This window comes from Cryptomeria japonica, chromosome 4, assembly GCF_030272615.1.
Source record: "Cryptomeria japonica chromosome 4, Sugi_1.0, whole genome shotgun sequence".
Taxonomy (NCBI): Eukaryota; Viridiplantae; Streptophyta; class Pinopsida; order Cupressales; family Cupressaceae; genus Cryptomeria; species Cryptomeria japonica.
Genome location: NC_081408.1, coordinates 274,422,945 through 274,441,749, shown reverse-complemented (window position 1 = coordinate 274,441,749; position 18,805 = coordinate 274,422,945). Strand labels below are relative to the sequence as shown.

Below are 18,805 nucleotides of genomic sequence, written 5' to 3'. Positions count from 1 at the left end.
GCACGCTCAAACCTAAAGATTCAGGTAGAGTCGATGCTCGATACTTGTAGCTACATAAGAAAACGTCGAACATGTGCATATAACATATAGCATCACAACATGAAAAGAGAATGGAAGCGATGTAGCTTGCCCTTATAGAGCAGTGCGGCGTTTTTCCCCTTCACCCCAACCACATCAAAGATAATATATAATGTAAGATCAAAACAGATAAACATTTATGTGCACCAAGATCAAATTCTAACATAACATAAAATATCAATCTATAATCATCCAACACTCAAAGCATAGATACATCAAATAACATCACATGATTAAAACATCATTATTCTAACATCCCATATAACATAAGGTATCAAAGTCACATAGAAATCCAAGAAGCATAGTCAAGCATCGTATCAAAGCCAAAAATCGACCAACATCAAAAAGGTCGAAACCACACATAGAAAGCTCATAAATCTAAAGTCTGACAAGCCAAAAGAGAGGGGGCATTACATCTTATTAGAGGAATTATTTAAGTGTCTATAGAAACCCTTCATTTGGAGCCTCCATTGCCTACAATTTCCTCGATTGTTTCAAATAATCTCTTACAAGGAATTTTCTCAGAATCCATTTTTTTTTCTAAACGTCAAATCATTTAATTTCATAGTAATAGCTTTCAAGGACCTATTAAAACTACATCCACAAAAATTCAAGCCATTGAATAATTTAACTAAATGTTTCATCCAAGTTTTGAAGGTGTCAATAGCATTTCCACTAGCTATGAGAACCCTCCATGCTAGAGATGTAGAGGAAGAAAGTGTAACCTAACCTAAAGAAGCCTCTGAGGTATTTTTGGATCAAAATTTGGGTTCCAATGGTTAAGATATAGCCATTGTCTCAAAAGCAAAGGACAACTTCCAAAAATCAACTGTCTCCTTTTTCAAAGGAAGATGCAACAAAAAATCCTCACGAGGCAAATTCCACCACTCCAACAATCTTGGTTTGTCATTCTTTGTCTATGAATTGCTCGACATGCCTGAGGGATGGTCATGCACAAATGAACTTCTAATTGAGGCCACACTTGATGGGTTCAATAACATATCCATTGTCCAATACATAGCGATTTCCACCATAGGAACCCCCTTCCAACATTAGATAATCCACAATGTACATTCATTAAGAAATTTATGAGACACCTCACCTAAAATAATGTGATTCAAAAGAGGAAAGTTCGATTCATTTAAAGGTTGCAAGAGACAACCTTCTTGAAAGAGCAAGGAGAAGCCATAGATGCAACCACCCAAAGAGGAAAAAGCAATTAGGGAAGTTGGAATTTGAAGTTGCATAGCCATTTGTAAGCCAAAATATATATGAGATGCATGTATTTGGCATCTTTAAGATAGATATATTTATGATATATAGGCTATTTTTAAAGAACAATTGGATGTAATGAAGATTCAATGTGTTAATGACCATCAAATTCATGTTTAAAAAAATTATCCATTCACTCCAATTGTATGTAATTCAAGGGACAGCTATGGACCTAACGTGTAAAGATATTGTCATACTAAAATAAAAAATAATGAGAGCTAAAATTGTTATATAGTAGGATTTTATTTCAAAAGAGTATATATATACAACAATCTCTATGTAAAGATGTATGTGTCGAACTCTAAGTTCTTCTGAATTTTCCTGTTTTATAGCGTTGCTACGTTAGTATTCAGAAATTTATAATTTATTTAAAATAACAGTGTCACCACTGAGAACTCAAGTCACACCTCGCAAGTATGAGGCTCTTCGAAGCCCAATAATAATAAACTAATAAAACAAAAACAAAACAAAAAAAACTAAATAAAAATAGCTTAGAGGCTGAAATTGAATGTAGAAAGTCATTTTGCTGGTGCCACTTAACGATGTCATTATTTCTTTGATTGTAGTTTAAATTTCAAACATCAAAGGTGTTGCAAAACCGAGATTATCAATAGTTTTGATACCATCATTGGTAGCGCTGCATCCTTTAGGGGCATATGGGCCAAATTTTACTCCGAAAGGCCTCTAAAATACAAAATCAGGAAAAGTTTTTTCTTTAAACTTAATTGGGATATAAGATGCAACTATAGGGTTGATTAGAATGTCATATTCTCAACTTTAATACATAAGTCAAGCTTCAATATCTTTAGCCCAATTTTGTTTATAAGATGCAACTATAGGGTTGATTAGAATGTCATATTCTCTACTTTAATACATAAGTCAAGCTTCAATATCTTTAGCCCAATTTTGTTTAGTTGGTGAGGGTGGTTAATCATATTACAAGCAATAACTAGGCTTTTAACTATGGTATATATCTAGTGATCAATTGTGCATGTGTAGATTAGACTGTAGGGTGTAATAAAGCCTAGCCAACTTTGACTACACCAAGCACAACTTGCATAAACAATGTGATGACTAAATATTGATTAAATACATTTCCTAACTGTAGATCACATGAAAGATAATACACAAGGTAATGGTTAGATCCCAGTATTTCATGTCTTGGAAATGTTTTGGGCATCTAAACATGGAAGGAACACTAAAGACATGACATTAACTTAATTTCCCAATCTTTTTAAGTGATACACGAAATTGGGAAAAACTGAGATGAGAACATCGATGTTTATAAACTATGCACATTTATATTAGTGTTGATGTGTTTAAATAAGCATACAACCATACACATCACAGATCATGACCAGCATGCCTTGATTTAGCTGAAAAACATCCTGTATTGCAGACCCTGATGTCCCCTGCCCCCCCCACATATCTCCTATACCTGGTCCCATCCTTTTGTGACGATGCAATTCCAAAAAGATGGGAGTAACAATACATATACAAAACATTTCAAATTATTTGTCAGTATGATAGAAAAATAGTATGCTCAGACACCAATTGCCTCCAGAAAAGATGTAGCCCAAACAAATGATCGTCAAAGAACCATTGATTTCCTTGAAAGGAAAGCATTAGATTATACTAGAACCTTTGGGAGCAAATTGACTTCTCTTACTACAATGATAAAACATTTCAAAAATTACTTTGCTAAAAGAACACAACCCGCTACAGAATATTAGGAAATAACCTGTACAGATCCTATCATCTTTCATCAGACGAACAAGCACTTACACATAAAATCACCCAAGGGCTTTCAAAAATTAAAAAATTAGTTATGTGCCTTCCAGACAAGATTTAGCCTAACCAAATGATTTTTGCAGAAAAATAATAGACTTCCTTGAATCATTAGATGGTGCCAAACCAACTGGGAGCAAGTTGATTTCTTTGACTGCAATGATAGAACATTTCAAAATTAATTTGGTAAAAGAACACAACCTACTATAGATTATGAAGAAATAACCTCTACAGATCATATCTTCTTCAATGAGACAATCACACTTCTCATTAAATCACCGAAGGGCTTTCCAAACCAATTCATATTGAAATGGTATTTGTGTACTTGATTTAATCAAGAACTGTGACAGGAAGGATTATGTCCTCCAACAGGACAATTAGCTATTGTAAATCTCATCAACAGACTCAACATGCTTAAATAATAATGATAGCAGCAAGGAACTATCTCATATCACCAGGATATAAAAATTTATAATTGATCGTCAGCCATACGAGCTTCAGCAGCAGCAATCTCTGAGTCCACTAATGTAATCAAACGCTGGCCAACATGTTTTGCAACAGATATCATAGCAAGAACAACACTTGGATCAAGTCCTGCAGCTCCGCGTTTCGTCAGTCCACATACATGGCCCAGTTTGTTAATGGATACTGAAACTGCTGAGCTCATTTGAGATTCCTCTTCTAAAGTTGCATCCACTATATAGGCCATTCCCACCTACAAGAAGTTCAACACATGAAGGACTTACAATGAATGAAAACAAGTTCAAAAATGAAAGAATCTCATATTGTAAAAGAACCCAGTGATCATTCTCTTGATATCACCTCTTAATGTGGAACAATAATTGATGCTTTGGAAACTATTAAGGAAAGGCTTACATTTCTCGTAAGTTATTCTACACCTACACAATTCTTAATCAATCCTCCTGGAATTTACAAAAAGGCTTAAATTTCTGTCAACTTATACTATCCCTACACAATTATTTAATAAATCCTGGATGTTACAAACCTCAAGAAAGTTCACTTCTAGAGCTGATTAGAGGCTAGCTTGACAATATTTGATGAATTTGATATCTACTTTGAGTACTACTTATCTAGACTGCACATATAATGACAAATAGATTGGTCAGCTGTCTAGTGCAAAAAGACATTTTAAGAGATGTTTTGAGTAACATTTTTCAGGTCAACATCAATGCTGGTGACCTGAAAAGCCTTTGTCTTATATGATCTTCAGGAAAAAATTCCCTTTGCATCAACAGGCCTTCATTAACTGTAGGAATTACTGTGCCCCTATCAATATCAAAATGAAATCCATGCAAAAGTTAACTCAGTTGTAATTTTACTCTTCTCGTTGGGTCATTGAAAAACAGTGCCATTATACTTATATACAGCAAATGGTGCATTTCCAGGCAACCTGCAATTTTCCACACGGAAGCATGGATTCAAGTTTCATCCACACCCTTTTCTTGATTGATTGCAAAATGTTATAATCAACAACCCATTGAAAGGAAAATTATAGCTGGAGATCATAAAAAGAGATTCTCTGATTGAGAGAACATCAAAACAACAGTATGACTGATACTTAAGAGAGTCAACTTCCAGCAAAACAAAAACAGAAAAATATATTGCCAATATTTATATAACACACTGTCAATGCTAATTATTTTCAGAAAGAATTATTTACCTTGGTTAAAGTCACTATGACTGGAACGCCTGATGTATCCAGATGTGAAAATTCATCATCACTGATATCAACATCCTCTTGCTGATCAGGTAAGGCACCAGGCACCACTTCAACCTTTGGAATACAAGTATTACTCAAGGCTGCCTGTTGATACAGAAAGCAAAAATGCAATTTAGCAGGAAACACTTCATATAAGGGCTTCAACTTTCTTCAAAATTAAAGAACTTTTTATAAAAGAAAGGTAAGTTGTGTATTCATAACAGTTTTAAGATTTAGAAAAAAACAGACTAGGAAGCTCTGCATAAGTCCCATTAATAAAGGATATGGATTATCATAAAAAAGTATTTAATAAACAGCATGCCTGCAATTGGTTTTGATTCAATTGAAACTCCAGAGCAATATGCTTGCCAGAAGAATGGTCAATATGGATATACAAATATTAGATCTACCAGTAAACAAATTTTAACTTTAGAAAAAAGATTTTAACACAGCTGTCTAGAAGCAAAAATCTAATTATAACTACTAGGATCAATGCAAATAACTAAATAAGTTAATAAGCTACAAACCTTAAAGAAACAACACAAAAGCTAAAATATGTATGAATTACTGCCAAGCTAGTTTGATGAAAACTATTAATTTAACAGCAGTATATACACAACAAAAAACTCTTATCATATTTTGTCTATGATTTCCCAGCTGAGATCTGAAATTCTGAAAACTGAAATGAAACATCTACATAGCTGTCCAGAGTCACATTTAAACTAGCTGACAGTGTAAAAATGTCAATCACTCGTCTTAGGTACATGCAGCAGCTGCAGAGGTTGCACAAGGTGTTGATGATCAAAGGGCTGAGTAAAGACAGATTTGGGCACTTTGATGCCAGCTATAGACACAAATAGAAGCAGAATTTCCAATGCTTTCTCTATAGCTTACCCTATATTAATTCATTTGCAGTGAAACCTCCTGTATCTACCTGCCTATATATTCTCCTGGCCAAGAAAAAAACTAAAGATGATACCTGTAAACCGACCTTGCACAGCATCCAACTTCTGACAGAAAATTGCAAAGGTAAAAAATTGAGAAGACAAATGTGGAAGCCCAAACAAATGGATTGCTAAAAGATATATTAGTGGCCATAGGAACATATATTTGAGATCCTTGTGCCAACCCAATTTGTCAACGGCATTGCTGGAGGAGACTTGATTCCCTTCTTTATCTTTTCATCTAATAATTTTTAACTTCACATGACATCAGCACTGATGGGGAGGGGTTCTCAAAGAGAGTCACACCTTGCTCAATAGGTAATTGAATGATGTTTTAGTGGGCTCCTATCACTCTTCACTTGTCCATTAACAAGTCAAACACTCAGGCTCTCTTGGAGTGCTCCCTATCAATTTGTGCTCTTTAGTTGCTCAAGCATGATTGAAATTCACAATGGTAAATCCAACCATTAAACTATCCAACTCTCCAACATGTACTTGCAGGGGTTTTAGGGGGTGGCTTGTAGGTGTTTCAATTCCAATCAAATGAACCTTCAACTGGTTTTTCACCATTTTCTCATCGCTCCCTCTTTCTCCTATTTTCTAGGCCTAGTAGCCGTAGGGCCCTAATTAGCTCTACCTTACCGGTTTTTGGGCAATTACTCAAAAATCTCTCAAAGAACCTTCCAACACCTTTGGTGATCCGAGTACCCTTTGGACAAACTTTTGAATCCACTAGGGTAGGCAATCTGGTATGTCCGTACTGGTACGGATCCCAAAAATGGCACTTTTGAGGGGTTTTGAGTTAGCAGTTTTCTTCAAAAGGTTTTAATGGTCTCTGCACCCTGTCACACCACCACCTCTTCAATGAGACTCTGTCCTACATCACACTTCCATGCCAAACACTTGGCACATTCACAACTCTTCATCCCTCCAAGCAATTACAAAGTTTTCAATCATTTTCCTAACCGGGCTATGATTGATCTCGCCTAAGAAATGATTGCAAGTTGCTTCCAAACAACTTCCAGGCCATTACAAAACATATTTACACTATACAAGGGTTCCATGACTTGAATCCCAAGGGTCATTGAGCAAAACTCAAGGGATTTCAAGTTGGAACCATAACTGGGCTCTTGAACCCTTGCTCAAGCCGAGAGCAATACAAATTTGTAAACACACTTCAAACCTGCACTAAAAGAAATTACAAACACCTCCTGAGCAATAAAATAACATACACTAAGCCATCATGAAAGAACAGTAGCAAGGTCAATCCATTTGGTACGGACTGCTGCTACAAAATGACAAAATTACAAGGTAAAATCTGGAAATTATCTTCAAAATCTATTCAAACTTGTTCAAAGATTTTCCAACCCGTGAACAATCATTCTCAGAGCATTTTATATGCCATTTTGGTCATAACCAACTCTTCATCGGTTGCCTAACCACCGATTTGCTCAAAAATGCAAAGTTGCAAAAAGTTGTCAAGCAACATTGACAACTTTTGCTCAAATGTGCATTTTTGTCTTTTATGCCTTTCTACTCAAACTAAACCTCCTAGAATGACTCCCTAACATTAAAATGACATGCCTAAATGCCTAATGAGGCTTTATAAGACGTTTTACATCATAATGCAAATTTATGCCATTTTTAGGCTTACAAGGGCTCATAGGCCAAATTTGAGAAAACAAACAACCTAGGTGACAATCATCCTTCAAATGACTATCAAACACACGTGTGGACCTCTAAGTAGTCCATTATTCAAACACTAATCCAAATTATAGACTATCACACCAAAATCTGGAAAATGCATCAACAAAAATGGTTAAAAGCTAGGTGCTCCTGCACCAAGCACCTTCCTATCTTTAATATTCCAATAAAAACTTCGGCAGGTATTAAAACCTCCACATCCTCAAAAATGCGAAAATAGTCTAGCAACATCATGATTCCACCTCCATCAAACTAGGGCATGACAGTGTCTGGATTACACACTATCACTTATTCCAGTATAGCTGATTAGTGAGCCGTTTAATCCTTAGTTTTTTATTTATTCTTCTAAAACTTCATTTCAAAATTACATCTTTTTGATACTTTCGAACCTGAACTTTTATAATTGATCTTCCTCTCTATAGTATGTCAAGCTGGGCTAACTGGTTGATATGAACCATGGCCAAGCAAAAGGCCTCAGATCAAACCCCTTCTGTGAATGTTCTAAGTGAAGGCACTCAATCTGCCTAAGCTTCAGTCACCTCTTGGTCAGAGAAAAGCTGACAACTGGATCTCACATCTCTACAGTGAAATAATGGTGAATAAAACTGCTTATTTCCAGAGAAAACAAAATGCTCTCTAAACCAAGAGATGATTGTGATAAGCTCTTGCGTGAGAGAAATTTATTGATTTATTCCTGTAGTGCTTGACAATGTTAGTGTGACCAATGATGTATTTTGAAAATGTGATATAGATAATAATTTATAAACCTGTTATATTTTAATTAAGTGGTGTAGTGTTTATCTTATTGATTTTTGTGCTGATTATGTGCAAACTATTGACTTTTATTTTTTTAAATGGACTTGCACAGTGTACAGTTTCTACGGCCCCAGAAAATCAGCATTCTCTGTACAAATACAGTATCAATTTTCATTACCTAGTGAAATTGGATTTTAGGTGGAAACAAGGGAAAAGAAAAGAAAAATTCACAAACAGCTTAAATACTTGGATCTCTGCCATGACATGATTAGAATAATTTCAAAGAACTTGGAGTGTCCACCAAATGAAACTTTTGAGATTTTGCTTCCAATCAACAACTTAATTTGACAGAAAATGTAGAAAATATTTCATTTTTTATTTTTTATTTTTTTTATTTGTGAGTCTTGATGTTAACCAGGCCCCAACCATTGGAACCACAAACAAGGGAACCCATCCCCAGCATCAACAATTTTCAAACCCACTAAGCACAGGGGCCCGACAGGAGCACAAAGCCCATGAGCTCAACGCCATAGCAGGGATTTGAACCTGAGTGGCAACAATAACAGTACCACAACTTAACCATAACACCAGGCCCTTAGTAGCAAACACTTCTTTGATTTTATCTCAAACCCAAATTGATATAAAAGTCAACTTTATACATTGTTTGCAGGTCAATTCAATTCTCCAGCTATTTATTTGTTCTAAATGAAATATCAGTTCCACTTATCACCTCGAATGATTTTAGATGGAATATTCAGATCTTTTGTTTAGTTATTTACATAGTAGAACCAGAAGTTCCAACTAAAATGCATTCTTGATTAAAGAATCTCTAGTCCATAATCAATTACCTTGGTTTTTCTTTATTTTCTTATGTAGAGGATGCCAACGTCTTTTCACATTATACTCTCCAAGCTTTGGGAAGCTTGCTAAGTATTGGCCAGTTTTGACAAGCTGAATTTGACCAGGTCTCATTCACATAGAGTTGACTCTACTCATAAAGTAATCTGAACCAATCACCACTGGTTGCAGTTTGCACCACATCACAACTTACCCACTGACATTGCTACAGTCATTCCACCTCGAAGTCAGGTGCAGAAAAGCCAGCCAAGACAAAGACACTCATGCCATCTTGATGGAAAATGACAATTCCTCTCAGATTCTAGTAAATAATTACAGATTTATGAATAGGTATAGTCTTGTTGTGACCATTTCACACATCACCCCATTAGAATGGGGACCCCCTCTTTTTGCTTTTGTTTTGCTTGTTCTTCTCTCTGCTTTTAGGGTTTTGAGTGAGTGAGTGGTCTATCTGGGCTAGGGCTAAACCTTAAGGGTTCCTTTTGACGTCATTCAAGCTAAGTTCAGTCAAATTTTGGAAAATTGTTAAGTGTCTTCCTGAAGAATTGAGATTGTTGAAATAAGGTAAGCCTGTCAGGGGAGTCAAATAGGTCTCAGGTTAAGTCTAGATTGAAGGTCTTTAGGGTAATGTCCAGTTAGTTTCCTGGTCTAAGTCAGTTAAACACAGTCAGTGAAGAAAGTGAATCTAGTGGGCTAAGTTGAATAGGTGAAGAAATAGATCAAGAGCCTAATAATGCCAAATTCACTCCTGACCCTCGCTGAGGGCCCAGGGCGAAAATCCTTGTAGATTGGATTTCCTTCACAATTTTGGCTAAGTGTTGAGATGTTTTAAGAGGATTTTGGTGTGTTCTTGCCTGGGGAAGTTTTGATTGAATTTTTGAAAGCAAGATGATGCCTGAAATAGAGAAGTCGCTCCTGACCCTTCCTGAGGGTCCAGGGCGAACTTCATCCTAAAACACAAATTCTTGTTTTGAGAAGGCTTGCTAACTGGTTCCTGGCCTTGAAAATGACCTAACTCTGCCTTGTGAAGTGATTGGAGACTTAAATTTTGAACAGTTTAGCCAGAAAGGGTAATTTCGCTCCTGACCCTTTCTGAGGGTCCAGGGCGAAAATGTTATTTAAGGCATATTTGTCATTGACTTTTCTAATTTGTTTTGTGCAAGGTCTCCAGGAAGGATGATTGGACGTGACTTGATGCTTTTGAAGATTTGAAGGCATGAAAAATGATGAATTTTGGAGGCTAAGGGAAAAATCGCTCCTGACCCTTGCTGAGAGCCTAGGGCAAAATTTTGATTTCCCTCATCTTGTAGTGAAAAAAGACCAAGTGTTGGACATGAATGGAAAATGAATGACTTTCTCCACCCGCCTGAAGGAGTTTTAACTTGAAATGATGAAGGATCTTGTTGGAATCATCAAAATCGCTCCTGACCCTTGCTGAAGGTCCAGAGCGAAATTTTCAAAAGGCACATTTTCTTGCAAGGTCAAAGTGATTTTTATAATTGGAATAGATGAAAGCAAGTGTGTTTTACCCATTGAATATAACTTGGACAATCAACGAGGAAGCAATCAAGCCAGGTTTGAAAAATCGCTCCTAACCCTTGCTGAGGGCCCAGGGCGAAAAACCTAATGTTGGACACTTTTCTCCAAGTTTGAACGAATCTAAGCCTAGACACGAGCTTGAAATGATGTTTTGAAGTGAAAAGGGATCGTTGAAAGTGAGGATTTTGAGGGCAATTGCAAAAATCGCTCCTGACCCTCTCTGAAGGCCCAGAGCGAATTTCCAAAGTACCCTCCCTGTTGTGTGGAATTAAGACAAAATCTCGCTTGGGCAGAAGGAAGACGTAATGTGTTATGCCTTAGAGGTGATTTGGAGACTTAGAGATGAAGGAATATGCCTAATTTGCAAAAGTCGCTCCTGACCCTTGTTGAGGGTCCAGGGCAAAAATCATAAAACCAACATATTTCCTTCAAAATTGTGCTAAGGCAAGATTGTGCTAAGGTAGAAAAGCCCTTCAAAAACATGATGAATGATGATTTGCCTAGAGAAGTTGATGATGCTAAGCCAGGAAGCAAAAATCGCTCCTGACCCTCTCTCAGGGTCCAGGGCGAAAGTTTTGAAAACTCCCATTTTACCTTGCAACAACAAAGCCAATTTGGGTGAGATGGATAAAGCAAGGACATTGCCAGGTGATGAATAAAATTTCAATGAAAAATGATGGAGAATTAAGCCCAATTTGCAAAAGTCGCTCCTGACCCTTGCTAAGGGTCCAGGGCGAAAAAACTTGAAAGAGGATTTTATTGCTTATTTTGGAGGCATTAACACGATCTAGCTTGATGGAGAGCTGTTTTGATAAGGAAATGAGGATTTATAGTCAAAAATGAAAAAATCGCTCCTAACCCTTGCTGAGGGTCCACGGCGAAAAGCCTCAAAATCACACCTTTTCTCCAAAATTTGATAGAGCTAAGTCTGGAGGCCCGTGAGAAGATCTATTTGAAATGTCTTGAAGAGATTTTGAATGTTGACAAATGCTAATTTTGAGCAAAAAATGGAAAATTGCTCCTGACCCTTGCTGAGGGTCCAGGGCGAAATTTCCTCTAAAGACATCATTTCCTTCAAAATTGTTGATGAATTAACTCCATAGTGCAAGGAAATGGACTTTGAGAGTGGCCTAGAGGGTTCGACGATCAAATTTAGGTGGATTTTAGCTAAAAAATGAAAGATCACTCTTGACCCTTGGAGAGGGTCCAAGGCGAAATCTACATTTCCACCTATTTTCCTCATGCGAAATGTCAAAATTTGAAGTGCAACACCTTAACTGGATATCAATTTACCCTCCAGGATATTTTCAAATCAAGATGCAAAGTATTCAAGGCTAAAAACAAAAAAATCGCTACTGACCCTCAGAGAGGGTCTAGGGCGAAATTATTTGCAAGCTTCATTAAGCCTTGTTTTAAAAAATTGATATTCTCCAATTTGCATTAGATCGCCAAAATTGCTAATTTTGAGGCATTTGGAAAATTAAAATTAAATTCACATTAAATTAAAGGCATTTTGGCATTTAATAAATTAATTTTAAGCCTTGAGAAAATCGAAATTTTAATTTGGAAGCATTTAAAATTAATTTTTATTAAATTAAAATTCAATTAATAAGCGCTCAAGGCATTATTTTGCTTTTATTTGCCAAGTCGGCCCCCCTTTTTTGAAATTTTATTTATTTTTTACCTCCTTTTTGCCAAGTCGGCCTAGGGGAAGCAGGGGGTGAGCGCTCTATATAATAGGGATGCTTTGATCAAGTTTAATCATTCATTCAATCGTCCTTTTAAGTGCGAAATTGGAGAGCTAATTGGAGGTGCGAAATAGAGCTGGTTTGGAGCGAATTTCTTTCAAGTGTTGAAGGCTAAAAGGAAGCGGAGTTTATTCTTTTCAAGCTGGAGGAGACGCAATTCATCCAAGAGTGGGCTTTGATCTAAACTTTGCTAGCGAAATCCATTTCTTGCATCATTTTTTAGAGTTAGTACTCAAGAGGAGGTATGGCGAAATCATCTTAACATGCTTGGTCAAGACTTGATTTTTGGACACTTTTTTTAAAAAAGTCTAAGTATTACATGGTTAATTAGGAAATGATAACTCTAGATTTATCATGAAGTTTCCTAATTAATATCTTTAATCTTCCTTTTGAATTTTAATTTCTACACTTCAAGGTATAAGGAACTAATTTCGAAATGTTGTGTAGGTATCAAGATGGCGACTCCAAAGGCAGGAGCATCTACTAGTCGCTCAACTCTCATCAAGGAAGATCAGAAGAATGACGAATTGGAGACCAGGATCGTGTCCAAGTGGAGTAATATCGGAGACACCAACTTAGGAAACTTCAATGTGACGAAGTTTCGAGAGGTCCCCTACATTGGCAAGCCATCACCTGTTGCGAAGAAGATAATTGAAAGTGGCATCATCAAGGCAGCAGGTTTCCCTCCAGCAGTCAAGTGTCATGAGCTAATGATCGAGTGTGCCCACCATTATGACTCACAATCAAGGTCGATCGTATCCAAGGAAGGGAACACCTTAGCTTACCTTTCAGAGGAGGCTATAAGTGAAGCTCTTCATCTTCCAGAACATAAAGATATGATTTACAAAAGCCTAGAAGGAGCTAGATCAATGTATGAAGATGATCCTGACACTTGCCTGAATCTCATTAATAAGAATTGGTTGCTCAAAAGTCGTCCTCGCCTGAACAAAATTCCCAACACACCGCATAGGATTGATTTCCAGGAGGAGTACAGAGATTTGATAACTTTGCTCAATCGAGTTACAGGGGCTCCTCAAGCCTTCTACTTCGAGAAGTGGATGTTCTTCTTCATTCAAGTGATAGTCCAAGGAAAAGGAACGATTCATTGGGCTAGAATTATTAGCCATTGTCTGGATGTGCAGTTGAGAAGGCTAAGACCTACTAAATCATTCCACATGAGCTCATATGTCATATATGCCTTGATCAGGAATTTCAAGTATGCAGGGCTACCTCACAGAGGAGTGATCGGAAGGGAACCTAGAGAAGTGAGAGTTTGTGACTCTTATGTTCATTTGCATCATCCTCCTAGAGGTGACTACAAGTTAGTCAATGATACTTTCACGATGAACATCACTAGGATATTGCAAGGTGGGATTCATAATCGACTATCTCTAGATGCACAAGAACTTGTGAATAAGTATGGTGCATGGTTCATCCAGTTTCAAAAGTTTACATATATCAGAGTTCATGGGTGTCTTTCACCTCCCTACATGTTGCTGAGATATCCGACAGACAAGATAGTGCTACTTGAGGTGACCAGACAGTTGGCAGCTTATGCAAAGGCAATCCACACACAAGCATGGAAATGGAGTTCCCGTGCCCATCATATTGGGGAATTCAGTTGAGGTATGTCCTAATACTCAAGCCTCAGAAGATGCAGAGAAGGAATTAGCTTTATATTCATTCACATTCTTTGCCTCGAGGGAGAATTTTGATCCTCATGGTTATATGGAGGAGACAGTTGGTAAGAAGTACAGACATGAGTTTCAAGTAGAGGACTTTTGGATGAATCTCTCAAGTGATTTAGAAGTTAGAAGAAAGATGCATTCCAGGCTACTTTTAGATTTCATCAGGAAATGCAAGGTTTATAGAGTAGCTGATCAAGCCCAAGATAATGGCAGATACCTCCAGTCGTCCTATGACAGAGAATAAAAGAGTGAAGATAGATTGGAACGAGCCCGAGGTTTTAGACTTGAGAGCTTTGATGGCTCCTGTTTTATCATGTACTCGCGGATGGGTGGATGTACAACATCAGAAGTTGAGAGAGCAGAATGTATCAATGACTTTTACTTTGGAGGCAAGGCCAGAAGAAGGAGAAGCAAGCATGAGTGAGGACACTTCTCATCCTAGAGGCACAAAGAGGAAAGAAAGACCTGAGAAAAGAGAATCTTCCAAGAAGAAGCAAGAGGCCAATCGAGATCGCCCATCAAGCACATCTTCTCGACATGAAAGAAGGCAAGTCAAGCTGAAGGTCAAGAGAAGATGGTACCTGAGGTTGATGAATCTATGGAATCCATGGTGCAAAATGATAAGCCAGAGAAGGGACAGACACCTCAACATTCATCAAGTCAATCTCCCCAAGTTGATGAGCTACAGGAAGATCAGGGAAACGATGATGAAGTGACATCTCCCCTCCAAGAAGATGAACCACTGCCGAAGGAAATACAAGTTAGAGAAACAAGATCTGCCATTCCGGATTGGTTAAAAGAGAGACTGACAAGGGTGATCGTAATTGAAGAAGAAGAAGATGTATTTGATTTAGAAAGTTTCATAGGGAATTCTCAAGAGGTAATGGAAAAGAAGAAGGCCACCAAGATGTCCAAGGTAATAAGAGATGAGACAGGATCCAGGAAATTGCAGATTGCTACACCAATAGTGGACAAGTATGAGGGTGAGATTCTTGCAAATGAGTATGATTTAGAAACATTTGAGCTTGGTCCACTCACTACTGAGCAAGCAATGGAAGAAGCAACTGATTCATTTGAAGCACTTAAAGACAAACTTAAGGAAGAAATGGAAAAGAATAGGAAGCTTGAGAGAGAGAGAGGTGCTTGGAGAGGCTATTTTAGTCATCTCAATCAGCCCTTGAGACGTCAAGATCCAGCAGTATCTCCTTTGCAGGCACTTCCTCTTGAATCAGTTGGCGAAGCAGAAAGGATCAAAAGCTTGGTTCAGCTTATGAGCTCTTGGATTGATAAATCCCACACGGTAGCTGTTGAATTTGCAACAAGAATGATGAAGACAATCCATCGAGCTATCCAGGTCCTTGAGATTATCCACAATCTAATGATAACTCTAGCCGCTTTCGCTCACACTAGAGATGTTATCATTCCGGTCCTGCAAGTAATCAAGCAAACACCAAGGAGGATCCTGGCACAAGAAAAGATAATGGATGGAGGAACTCACAACCTACTACAGTGGTCAGCTCTACTCCAGATGAAAGAGGTTCTTTTCAAAGACATCAACACCAAATGCAGTCAAATTGAAGGTGTCATCCATCCAATTCAGGATAAGGTGTTTGAGCTGTTGTGTACCATTCTTGGCAAGCGGATCGAGATTGAGACAGATGTGGACCTCCAAGAGTTGGAAGAGAGAGTCAAGGTCATCTTTTGCAAAGAAGAGAATGTCATCACAGATGAGCAACGAGACCTAATGTTCACTACCATGCTCGTGATTGAGAAGATCAAAGAACTCGAACCTGGATGGGAAACGGCTCTTCTCACGGCTTTTGATCAAGTCATTCACTTGGAGGAACAAATGAAGAATCTTCCTGAGATTCCTATTGCTGAGATTGAAGGAATTGTGTCCAGATTCGTTGGATATGCTAAGAAGGAGCATAGGAAAGGGAACAAAGTTCTAGAAGAAAGGTTGCTATAGGATGATGTGGCATCTTAATTCTCACTGGTCTATGTTTCCTCGACTTTTGTGCCAATTAAATATTTGGCTATGCATTTAATAATGTTCATCTAAAAGGGGAACTTTTTGTAACAAACCCTAATTAGGGTTTAGGTGTCTGAATCTCAGCCATTGATCTTCTTTCGATCTGGGCCATTCATTGTAATTGAGGATGCTATATATACCTGTTGTGACATTTTCACACATCGCCCCATTGCAAATGGGGACCCTTGCTTTTTTTTGCTTTTTAGGGTTTGTTTTTTTTGTCTTTTAGGGTTTTGTTAGTTAGCCTTTGCATTTTGAAGTGCTGTCGAGGAGATCAATAGGATAGCAGGTCCCGCTGGAGTGAAGTCCTGATCTTGAAAATTTGGCTAAGTCTGAAAGTCCTGATCCTGAAAAATTTGGCTAAGTCTGAAAGTCCAGATCCTGAAATTTGGCTAAGTTTGGAATGTCCTGATCCTGAAATTTGACTAAGTCTGGAAACTGAAAATCCTCCAAAAACTAGATTTTGCAATATAACTCCTGGAGGTCTGAAACCACTCTCAAACATCCTGAAAGTATATATGGAATATAACTTAAAGTATAAGTGACATTTCCACTTATACTTAAATGTTATATTCCATAAAAATTATCCTGATAGAGAGTTCAAAAAGTCAAATTTCGCTCCTGTCCTTCACTGAGGATCCAGAGCGAATTTCGCTCCTGTCCCTCACCAAGGGACCAAGGCAAAGCGCTCCTGTCCCTCACCAAGGGTCCAGGGCAAAAAGGCTTATTTGAGTCGTTCCTGACCTTGTTTGGTTAAATTGAGACATCAAAAGCATGGTAAAGGACGAAATGAACGTGATAGGGCATCCATATTTGATTAAAAACAATGAAATGATGAAGTTTTTGCCTAGAAGGTCAAATTCGCTCCTGTCCCTCACCAAGGGACCAGAGCGATTTTCTTTATATGCACAATTTTAGACCTTTTTTGGACATTAACTTTTATTCATAGCATGAAGTAAGGTGAAATCTTCCCTAGCTAAGGAATTTCGAGATGAAAAGTGAAAAGATTTGGCCTGGATTTGCAAAATTCGCTCCTGCCCCTCATTGAAGGACCGGAGCTTGATTTTCAAATTTGCACTGTCCTTGCAGGATCAGGACAATTTTATGATTGGAAGAGATCAAGGAGGGCATGTTTTGTCCATTGAATATAATTTGAGTGGTCCACAAGCAAGGAAATATACTAAGATGACAAAAGGCGCTCCTGTCCCTTGTTGAAGGTCCAAAGCGATTTTCTAAAAAGTGCAATTTTCTTGCAAGGACGAAGCAAGTTTTGTGATTGAAACGAATGAAAGAAGGCATTTTTAGCCCGTTGAAGATAGTTTGGAAGCCTAACAAAGGACGGATAAGCTTGGATTTGCAAAATCGCTCCTGTCCCTCACTGAAGGACCGGAGCTTGAATTCCGAATTTGCATTATCCTCACAAGATTTAAGTGATTTCACGATTTGAAGAGGTCAAAAGAAGTATGTTTTGCCCGTTGAATATAACTTGAATAGGCCACAAAGGAGAGAATCAACCCAAGTTGCACTAGGCGCTCCTGTCCCTCTCCAGGGGACCAGAGCGATTTTCTCACAAGACAAACTTCGGGCAAAGGCAAAGCAAGTTTTATGTTTGAAATGAATGAAAAGGGGCGTGATTGGTACAATGAAGATAATTTCGAAGGCTAGCAAAACACAAGTAAGCTCATAGTTGCAAAATCGCTCCTGTCCCTCTCCAAGGGACCAGAGCGAAATCTTCAAAATGCCTAAGTGCCTAACATTTTGAAATGCTATTTCTTGTTGCCAGGACTCAAGATGAAGTGGGGAGTGATGTTCTACGTCTAGAAAGTAATTCGGGGTTGATATGATCAAGAGTTTGTGCAATGAACCAAAAGTCGCTCCTGTCCCTCACCAAGGGACCAGGGCGAAAATGCCTTAAGGCAAGCTCCTTCCAAAGATCACATGAATTGAACTTAAAGTTCCAGATAAAATGCCATTTTGAACGTCAAGGATGAGGTTTTGAACATAAAAAATGAAGGATGGAGGACAAAAATGCAGGAGCGCTCCTGTCCCTCACCAAGGGACCAGAGCGAAGTTATCAACATTCATTATTTTTTGCCTTATTTTAGCAAATCGCACTAGATGCCAAGTTCGCTAAAAAGCTTCGAAATATTTTAAAAAATTTTAATTAAATTGGCATTTAGTAAAGGCTCATGGCATTTAATAAATTAATTTTGAGCCTTAGAAAATCGAAATTTTAATTATAAAGGCATTTAAAATTAATTTTTATTAAATTAAAATAAAAAGATGAAGCGCTTGAGGTATTATCAAGTCGGCCTCTTTTTTTTTTTTATATTTTTTTTTTTTTTGCCTTTATTTGCAAGGTCGGCCTCATGGGTAAGTGGAAGGTGAGCGCTCTATATATTGGAGGTGTTTTTTCACAATTCAAATCATTCTTGCATTATCTCTCATGCGAACTTGAAGAGCAATTTGTGGAGGGCGAAATTCATATTGAAGGCTATTGGAGAGGCGAATTTCTTGCTAGATTGGAGGATAATTTCCAGATTTTTGAAGACATTTGAAGGCGAATTTCCAGATCTTGAAGAAGCTAGTGGAAGGTGGAGTTCTTTTCCAAGCTAAAGGAGGCGCAATTTGTTCAAGAGAAGGCTTTGATCTACACTTTGCCTAGCGAAATCTATTTT

General features: G+C 37.7%; 1 protein-coding gene across 1 annotated transcript in view; it reads right to left on the bottom strand.

Annotated features, from left to right (window-relative positions):
• Positions 1-3,131: 3,131 nt before the first annotated feature.
• Positions 3,132-18,805, bottom strand: part of LOC131074031 (uncharacterized) — a 112,798-nt gene continuing 97,124 nt past the window's right edge. The window contains exons 7-8 of the mRNA XM_058010579.2: positions 4,820-4,963; positions 3,132-3,853 (exon numbers count right to left, since the gene is read on the bottom strand). Coding sequence (XP_057866562.1) covers positions 3,608-3,853; positions 4,820-4,963 — 390 coding nt within the window. The 3' untranslated portion in view covers positions 3,132-3,607. The remainder of the gene's footprint in view (positions 3,854-4,819; positions 4,964-18,805) is intronic.